The sequence below is a fragment of the Dendrobium catenatum genome, unplaced genomic scaffold (assembly GCF_001605985.2).
Source record: "Dendrobium catenatum unplaced genomic scaffold, ASM160598v2 fragScaff_scaffold_665, whole genome shotgun sequence".
In the NCBI taxonomy this organism is placed as follows: Eukaryota; Viridiplantae; Streptophyta; class Magnoliopsida; order Asparagales; family Orchidaceae; genus Dendrobium; species Dendrobium catenatum.
This window is the reverse complement of record NW_021319127.1, coordinates 706759-715891: the sequence shown is the minus strand read 5'-3', so window position 1 is coordinate 715891 and position 9133 is coordinate 706759. Positions and strand designations below refer to the sequence as shown.

The window sequence follows — 9133 nt, the reverse complement described above, 5'->3', positions numbered from 1 at the left end:
TCACGAGAGAGAACTTTCGATTAAGGCTAGTCGTCGATCAGATACGTATAGAGATACGTGTTATCTGGCATATAGTAGCAGCAATGGATTTGAGATTGGAAAAATTGGATATTGGTAGAATTTGGATTTGAGTTTGTGAATTTAGGAAGTTTGGATATTTGGAAGATTTGATATTTAAAATAGAAATTTTTACCATCTAGCACTTAAAGCGGATGGTGGGGAATGGATAATAGACCCGATCAAGATCCCATGGTTCCGTCATCCCGGGCCTTCTTCTTAAAGGAGATAGACATGTCCACTTTCCTGATTGATCCATAAGTGAATTGTGTTCATTTAGCATTTATTTATTCATTATTTGATGACTCAAATTTATTTTATGATCGATTTGAGTATGATTTAGTTCATTTAATGTTCAGTTTGAATCCATAAATCTTGTCCAAGTCCAAGTCCGGTGAAGCTTCAATATGAATCCTCTATTCATTTGAGTTAGAGTCCAAATGGTTCAAGTTCCCTTGTATCGCTTTCAAGTTCAAGCTTCTTGTTGTTCAATTCGAGTTCATTCGAGTTCTGTTTGAGTAGGTCCCCTGTTGTCCAAGTAAGTTCAATTTCCAGATGATATCATCCGGTTCAAGTTCACAAGTCCATAGTTCACTTGGTTTCAACATAGGTTCTCTTCGAGTCTTCGTTGTATTTCACATGCAAGCTCAAGTGTGATATTAAAACTTTTACTCATTTATAAGTCATTGCTTGAGTTCAAGTTCAAAACAGGTCTTCTGCATGTTTAAATAAAGTTCAGGCTCAATATGAGCCTCTTCCGTTTGAGTTCAAGTTGAGTTCACAATTGAATCAAGTCTTTCATGGTTCATTTTGTGTCCAAATACAAGTCCGAGCTCTTTTTTTTTTTTGTTCAAGTCCTCAGCATTCTCGAATGAAATTTCGGCAGCCTCCCGGCGTCTCCCCTGTTTAGGAGAATGACCAAGCAACCTTCCCCTAGCTACATGAGCGCTTTAAGTAGGTGTCAAATGACACCGCGGTTGTATATTTTTTTTAAATCCGAGCACATTTTTAAAAGAGCACAATTTATTTCCCCCCTCTGCACTACATGAGCGTTTGGAGGTACTTATTTTTATTTTTTATCCCCCTCGTCGCAAGTGCCGCACCGGTTTCTCTCCCTACTATGCTACGTGAGCACGTAGGGGGTTTGCCGGCTCGCCGCTAGCATTGCGCAAGCTCTGCGCCGGTTTCCCTCCCTACTACGCTACGTCAGGGCGTAGGGGGTTTGCCGGACTATGGCAAGCCACGAGAGAAAGATTTTTTAGTTAAGAAATTTATACCTTTGCACAGGGACGACAAGGTTATTGGCACATGTATCGAGGTAAGGAGAAGGGACACATTCTCTTTTTTTTAATTAATTATAATTAAAAAATTAATTATAATTAATTATAATTAATAATAATTAACTTAAATTAAAATAAATAATTTTAATTAATTTTAAGTAATTATAGTTAATTATTAATAAAAATAATTGACTATAATAACATTAAAAATTAATTAAAATTTATTTTAATTAAAAAAAATATTATTAATCAATGATTAAATATAATTAAATATTTAATTATAACTAATTTTAATTAAATATAACTAATTCATTATTATCAATTAATTAGTTATAATAAAAATAAAAGAAATTATGCTTGAATACAGGATTAGAACAAGACTAGTGTAGGATTTGAGCAAGATTAGAGTTAAACCCTATTTATTAAACCCCTTGGTTCGGCAGCTTTACGGGATCTGGCCGAAGAGACACGCAAGGGGGGGAGTTACCTCACGGTCAGTGAGCTCCAGTTGAAGCTTCCGATCGAAATGTCGTGTCTTCCGATCCAACAGGAAGGAGGCGTCGTAGAAGAAGCGGGATCGGACGACGGCAGAGGTAGGGAAGATGATTTCTCTTCTTCTCTCCCTCTCTTTCTCTCTTTCTCTTTCTCTCTCTCTCTCTCGGCCGGAGAAAATGAGAGGGGTCTCTCTCTCTCTCGGGGTCGGGCTCGGCGGGAGGAGGCGAGCTCGCCTGGGTGAGGTCGGACTGGATGAGGGTCGGTCGGAGTGGAGCAGGTTCTTGGGAAGGAGATCGGTGGAGAGGTGGGGCTTCGACGTCGGCTTGAGGTCTGGAGAGGGGTTCGGTCAGAGAGGAGGAGGGGATCGTGGTTTAGCGACGGGAGGAAGAGTTCGTGTGTGTGGCTTGGAGTCGAGAGCAGAGGGAAGCAGCGTTATCGGGAGAGAGTCGGAGAGGAGCTCGCGGTTTGGCCGTGAGAGTGGGATTCGGGAGTGAGCTGGAGTGCGAAGTGAAGTCGAGCGTCGAGAGCAGCCAGTGTCGTGGGAGATCGGCTTCTATTTAACGACACTTGTGGTCGTTCGATCGAGACGAGGATCGCAGGATTTACGCCGAATTTGCGGAGAAACGACTAATTCGGCGCTGAACAGCGGGATTTCAGCGGGATTCCGGGGATTTCAGTCGGGATTTCGGGCAGATATCGTGGATCCGCCGGGTATGATTTTGATGATGATTTTTTGTTCTACTGGTTAATACATAGAGGTTAACAGCTGTCAAGGAATCCACAGACACAGGAATACCAATGAAGCTGACAATTTTGGAAATATCATGGGGAGTCCATAAGGCTAGGGGGAGGTCAACTATTTTTATCCAGATGAGAATATATGCATCTTCATCTCTTATTGGTTTAAACTTGGGAGACCATTTTTGCAAAATAAATGATTTTCGGAGTAGAAACCAAGGTATGCCAGCCCAAATAGCATCATAATCTTCTTGAGAAGTAAACTTGATAAGAAAAATTCATTCACAAGAGAGGGTGATCACACCTTTTATAGGCCAAACATTTTTCATGGTGGCGAGGAGACACTCATAGTACGAGCGTTGGCCTATGGAGTAGCCAAACAAAATAGCGCCTAAAGAGATGAACCCTCAGAGAGAACTCCGGCAACAAAGGAGAGTTTAGGTAGAGGGGAGAAGACTTGGGGTTTGGAGGGGGAGCGACAGTTGTATCAGCATAATAAAGACCGGGGGTGAGGAAAGAAGCTGGCCCAACAAAAGAGGGACCGGAGGGGAGACACTCATAGTACAACCTCTCCCGGAGACGGGGGCCTCAGCAACGGCTAGGGCCAAAACATAGAGGAAAAAATCGCTCGAAGTACCTCCTTCCCCTCTCTTGTGTAAACTATTCCACTCTCATATCTCCTTTCTAGGTTTACATGAATAGAAATAAATATAAAACTATTGTCCTCATTTCACCATTATCCATTAAATAAGCATGAGCCGATTGTCAACTTGGCATTAGCTTAGACCAGTTGTAATTATTTATAGAAAAAAAAAATATAAATTTAAATAATGACTTTTTTTATTGATATTATGACTTCATTTAGGACAACTTTTTAATTTTTTATAATAAAAAATTGTTCATAAGTTATTCCAAATGAAGCATATATTCTACCATATTTGATTGTTAGAAATTATTTTTCACAATAATTTTTTTTTCTATGCAGCAAAAAGTTAAAAGTCAAATAAAATTTTTCAAAAAAGAAAAAAAAAACGAAATAAAAAAGTGAAAAACCTGTAAATCTAAGAAATGGGCCAATACACAACTCTCCTTGGCCTATTGGTTGAGAAAATTATTTTTCACAATAATTTTTTTTTTCTATGCAGCCAAAAGTTAAAGTCAAATAAAATTTTTCAAAAAAGAAAAAAAAAACGAAATAAAAAAGTGAAAAATCTAACAAAGTGATCCCTAAAATGTACAGGTAGAAAAGCCAAGCAAAAGTACTAAGTCATAATCATTATCCATTCATATTGAAAAACGCAATACTAATAAAACAGGACAAACAAAGTTTAATTGCAAGTTGCATCCAAACCCTTTCATCTATCTACCTACATTTGAGCACATACATGGCTGCTTAGGCTTCTTTTGGGACCGTTTCTTTTTTTTTTCTTCTTAAAATAACTTTTTAATAAAAAATAAGAAGCAATAAAAAAACCGTCCTAAATGAAGCTTAGTCTATTTATAAGATATGAAAAAAAAGCAGGGTTTTTTCTACATGCTGATGCTTTACCCGAGGTCTGGAACTGTAAAGAAATCCTCATCTTCCAGCATCCCAATTCGAGGATTCTTGTATGGCATGTTTGGCTTGGGAAGTCTATAGAAACTCTCACTGCTTGGTTGCTTGAACAGCATTTCAGGGACTTCAGCTTGAGAAAGTGATCCCTCTGATGCTCCTTCATGGGAGAAGCTAATGTCTGTAAACCATGATAGCTCTCCAAATCCAACTGAAGAATCCTTCTAAAGTGAAAGGGATATAATAACATCAAAACCATCAGTAATTTTCTGTTTACAACAAAGATGTAAAAGTAATTGGAATCAATGTACTACCTTGTAACCAGATTCATAGTCAGATAACTGAAGGAAATCATCAACGGCCCAAGCGGAAGGAATGGAGCTTGCTGAAGGTGTTTGTTTCTTCGCAGGGATTTTTTTACAAGTTTGAGTCATGGAATGGCCATTTGGAGGCTCAGAGTGATGCTTGTTGGAGTCCATATTTTGTGCCGAGATCAAGCCGACGCGAATGCCAGTAGCCAAGAGGCGCTGGTGATTGCCTGAGAGGGTTCCAGCAATGTGGATGGCCTCATCGCAATCCTGGCAGAAAAGAGCTCTGTCCTCCACACAGAAAATGAAAGCTGCTTTGTCCTAAAAAAGGACAGGGTTTGGGATGAAGCTTCATCAAATCAAAGTTCTAGAGTACATAAAATTTAGCTATGGACCTTTTACAGAAGCATATCAGCTAATAAGAATAAAAACAGCTACCATGTTGTAGAGTTTCAGAGGTTTGTGTATGATTTCTATCCCTTTTTAAACACTCTCAAAACTGAACTGAAGAAATAAGATTAAGCTTATAACAATGAGAAGTTATCTAGATCACTAAACTCATCGGTTCTTTAGATTTACATTCTTACAGATAAGTTTGAGGGGTGGACGGAAAGAACAGAAAAATATGATTGCAGAAAATCATCGCAAGCTACCTATTATATCAAGTTTAATTTCTGGAGTTTTCAATTTATTATAATATGCTCATAGATAAGCCAGTCAACTCTAAAATTCTAAATGTGACGACATATTATAGACTGGTAAACAAGAAATCTACAAACTCAAAGCTCACAGTTGCAGCTCAAAAATAAATTATTTATAAAAAAAAGTATATCAAAACAAATTAGAAAATTAAATAGCTGATCCATGGCATGGCCACCAAAGCCCTACATAGGGTCTTGGTTGGGTACCATTGGGTACCCATGCTCTGTGCGGGCGGGCTTCATCCACCCACGCCCACCTATGGTGACTTTTGGGATATCATATCCACCTATAATACCCACTCATTTTCCATGTGTTTTGAACGCAGTCCGCCATGGACTGATGTCCTTGAGGCTTGTTGCCCTTTGTTCTAACTACAATCTTTCTAGCCGCATATCAGAATTTTCATGGTCACAACGTGATTCAATGTTGCGCACTGCGTAGTGAGGATTGCGTTAATATACGACATACGGTGATTAGCAATGTAAATTGGTTTATCCCTTAATGTTGAGTACCCACCTGTGAGATCTCGTTCCTTTACTGTTCCTCTCTGAATTGGATTTTTCCTCCCAGGATCGGCCGGGACTATATTGAGATCGTCCAGGCCGATCAGTGCATTGAAAACGGCTGATTTCTGGAGTGTTTTTTGGAATGAATGTCAGACGAATCCTTTCACTATGGATGCCTGGGGCGTCACACCACCTATACCTGCTCACGAGGTCATGAGCATACCCATACCCATATGGTCTGGGTGGGTAAGTGGGTGGGTGTGGGTATGGGTACCCAATGCAGGGCTCTGATGGCCACTCACTTCACAATAATAGTTAATGAGAAATAAATTCTAAACGTGCATATACACTAAACAGATAGTAATTTACTGTCACATGCAATTGAGTGTCCTCAGAGTGTCACAACAATGGCACATCTGAGGAAAAAAAAAACACCAAAACATCTATGGCTATTTCGATATCAAGCTATCATCTTTGACAATTGCAGCTACAAATTACCAAAAGAAACTTCTTTTTTACTTGAATACTTTCTTATACCATAATTAGCAAGAAGGAAGCTCAAAACTTGTGTGTATACTAAAAAAACGCAACTAAGTTAATAATCTAAAGAATTACTAAATATGAATTTATAGGATTTACTAAATCTTACTTAAACCAAGCAACCCCTTATAAGAGTGCTGCATCAACTACAGATCCCAACAAGATAATCATTCAAAGCAACCATGGCGGTTTAAGGTGAAGGCTTTCATCTTTAAAACAAAGATACAAACAGCGAAAAAGCAAAGTTATTTTATAACTGATTGAAAACCTGGAAAATATCATATGCCGAAATTTTTTTAGGATTTAACTGCCTTATGATATAATAATTAAAGATTTACAAAATCCTACTTAGCATAAATCGTACTTGCAGCCAAGCAGCCTCTTACCGTTCTGATGAATCCAGTTTACAAGATCTAACGGATTCCTATCTCTCACAGATCTCAAATCCTTAAGCAAATAGTCAAATAGTTTATCAGGAATTAACAAGATTTAACGGTCGTCTATTCTAAACAGTTCTCAGGCTTTAATCCAATCAAGTTTCCCTAAATCTAGATTTACAGGATTTACTAAAACCTGCTTGTAGCCAAACAACCCTTATAAGAGTGTTGCATCAAGTACAGATCTGCACTAAGAGCAAGATAATCAATCAAAGCAACCATGGCTACTTAGGGATAAAGTTTTCATCTTTCATAAATTATAGAAAATACTAAAAAACAATTTTCTTTTAACTGATTACAGTCCAAATACCTGGCAAATATCGCATCGTGGAAGCTTGGAGGTGTCGCAGCTGAGAGGAAGTCGACGGTGTTTTCCGGCAAGTTTGTTGGCTGCGTGGACTTCCACATCGCATTTGGCGCAGAGCGCCGCCTCGTCGGCGCAGCAGATCACCGCCGCCGCAGCCGTCTTGCACACATCGCAGCCAATCCTCATATCTCACACAGTCTGCCTTCACTAGGAGATATCTTGAAGACTTTGGGGAGGCAAAAGAGCACCTTTTGAAAGCTAAGATGATGTGTTTGTACAGAAAATATGAGATTTTTAAGAAGAGGTGTCTAGAAATAAGAGGATATTTGTTGCTCGGAGAACATGGTAGAGTTGATAAAAAATTAATGCGGATTCCCTCATCTCTGTGCATGCTGGCAGGATATGTGGCGCTGGTCGCCCGAGAGAATTCGTGGCTGCGAGAGGTCATGCCAAATTCGTCGTCTCCCCTTGTTGATTTTTATAAAGAATTCCCTAGAAGTGCTTCGGTCTTATCACCAAATTTATCTCGTATGTGTTTCTGACTAAAATTGCTCAAGTTTAAAAATTTTCATGTTTAATAATAATAGTTTTTCTCTTTTTATTAGAGAGAGACCAATTTAATCCTTAATCAATCAAATATTTTTCAAGTATATATTACTTTTTAATTAAAATTTTCTAAGCAAATAATTTTTCTTAAAATTATTATGTATTTAGAAAAAAATATTTTCAAATCTATTATCAATAATGAATTAAACATTTTTTTTGCAAAGATGAGAGGCCAGGATCAAATATATTGTCAAAAAAATAAACTATTAGAACTCTGAGATCAGGTAAACAAAACTATGAGGCAAATAAAACGAAAATATTAGGTGGACTAACTCAAATAAAAAAAGATGAAAGATGAAATAAGCAAAGCAAAAAATTACAATTGTATGTCAATCTAAAATCTAAAAAAAAAAGAACTTTTAATCAGTGAATCTGTGTTAACACTCATAAGCTTCAGTAGTCCACACAATTGAATCAGGATTGGATGGGCTCAGACCACAACGTTGCAGAGGGAAAGTCAAAAGTGGTTGCTTTCGCGGTAATTAGAGCTAAAATCAAGAACAAACAAAAGGGACAGGTTTCCTAATAGCCAGAATCTAGAATAAAAAATCAATAGAGCCAAGTAATGCAACTTGGACAGCTGGAGGGAGGAAGGCCATGGCAATACTGAAATAAATATAGAGTCATTTAAGAAATAATAGAAGTGTCGCTGAAACAATATTAAAGCATACCAACTAGAGGGATCCCCAATAATTAGCAAAGATCAAACCTCATCAGGGGGAGCTATTATTCTTTGCGGACACCGGACAGTTCTCCCGTCTGGTTACGCGCTCGATAACGAGCGCGGTACATTTTTGAGGTGATGTGGTATATTTTTTTTGGTCTTCGGATTCTCCGGGTTCCGCACAAAATAAAAATTCCATCAGGGGAGTGATCCTTTATCTTCTAATTACTAATTTTATAAGGCACAACGTTTTCAAGTGCAAGGAAAATAGCTAGTATGGATTTATGCCCTTTGGTTTGAAGTTTAACAAGACACAATGGAGAAAAAAGATTCATGTATCTTACCCCGCATAATATGATAAAGGTTTATTGTTGTTGTTGCTGCTGCTGCGTAGTTTATCATTTATCACCAGTCATAAAGTATACAGTAAAGCTGAATTAATAAGAAGGCACAACGTTTTAACTGCTACAATTTTGCTTGCGGCGATTACAAAATCATTGCATAACAGCTGTAGTTGTAATGTGCTGTGAAGACATTTTGCGGAAGTTCTGTGACCGCTGTGGTAGACATACAATTATAGCAGCGGTTTAAGCTGCTACAAAATTACAGAATTGCAGTGGGCATAACCGCCAAAATCTACAAAGCAATGGTTTGTGAGATAAGGTAAACAAAACTAGGTATAGTCTTTTAATGATCTTATGAGAATGGTTTGTGCTATCATCTAAAATTTGTAATGCCATAGGAATTTGACCATGTGATCAACTCCACATACTATAAATAAGCAAATGATTGGGTTAACTTGGCATTGAAGATGGAGCTGAATATTCTATCCAAATATTTCCATAAGAGAAAAAACTTTTAGACAAGGATCAGTGAAAAGAAAATATTATTGCCATCCCAAGAGAGAAAGAGAACAATTGGTGTATCTTAGTAGCAATAGA

At 38.0% G+C, this 9133-nt stretch overlaps 1 protein-coding gene and 1 long non-coding RNA gene across 3 annotated transcripts; both read right to left on the bottom strand.

Annotated features, from left to right (window-relative positions):
- Positions 1–3830: 3830 nt before the first annotated feature.
- LOC110111308 (B-box zinc finger protein 24) lies at positions 3831–7316 on the bottom strand. 2 transcript variants are annotated; one of them, XM_020843116.2, is made up of 3 exons: positions 6926–7316; positions 4437–4751; positions 3831–4343 (listed from the first exon to the last, which is right to left on the bottom strand). In XM_020843116.2, the coding sequence occupies exons 1-3, from the start codon at positions 7106–7108 to the stop codon at positions 4116–4118; spliced, it is 726 nt and encodes a 241-aa protein (XP_020698775.1). In that variant the 5' UTR covers positions 7109–7316; the 3' UTR covers positions 3831–4115. The 2 variants fall into 2 exon arrangements, with proteins under 2 accessions (XP_020698775.1, XP_020698774.1); XM_020843115.2 differs by having other exon boundaries at positions 3831–4346; positions 6926–7305.
- Positions 5046–6919, bottom strand: LOC114579839. The gene is made up of 2 exons (XR_003701050.1): positions 5832–6919; positions 5046–5648 (listed from the first exon to the last, which is right to left on the bottom strand). It is a non-coding gene; the product is annotated as an uncharacterized LOC114579839 (long non-coding RNA).
- Positions 7317–9133: the final 1817 nt, after the last annotated feature.

Bases quoted from the DNA above. Each gene is read 5' to 3' on its own strand.
- LOC110111308 (XM_020843115.2), bottom strand. From the start codon at position 7,108: ATGAGGATTGGCTGCGATGTGTGCAAGACGGCTGCGGCGGCGGTGATC. The intron at 4,752-6,925 runs GTATTTGGACTG...GTCCTTTTTTAG, and splicing joins CACGATGCGATATTTGCCAG to GACAAAGCAGCTTTCATTTT. The intron at 4,347-4,436 runs GTAGTACATTGA...CTTTCACTTTAG, and splicing joins ACTATGAATCTGGTTACAAG to AAGGATTCTTCAGTTGGATT.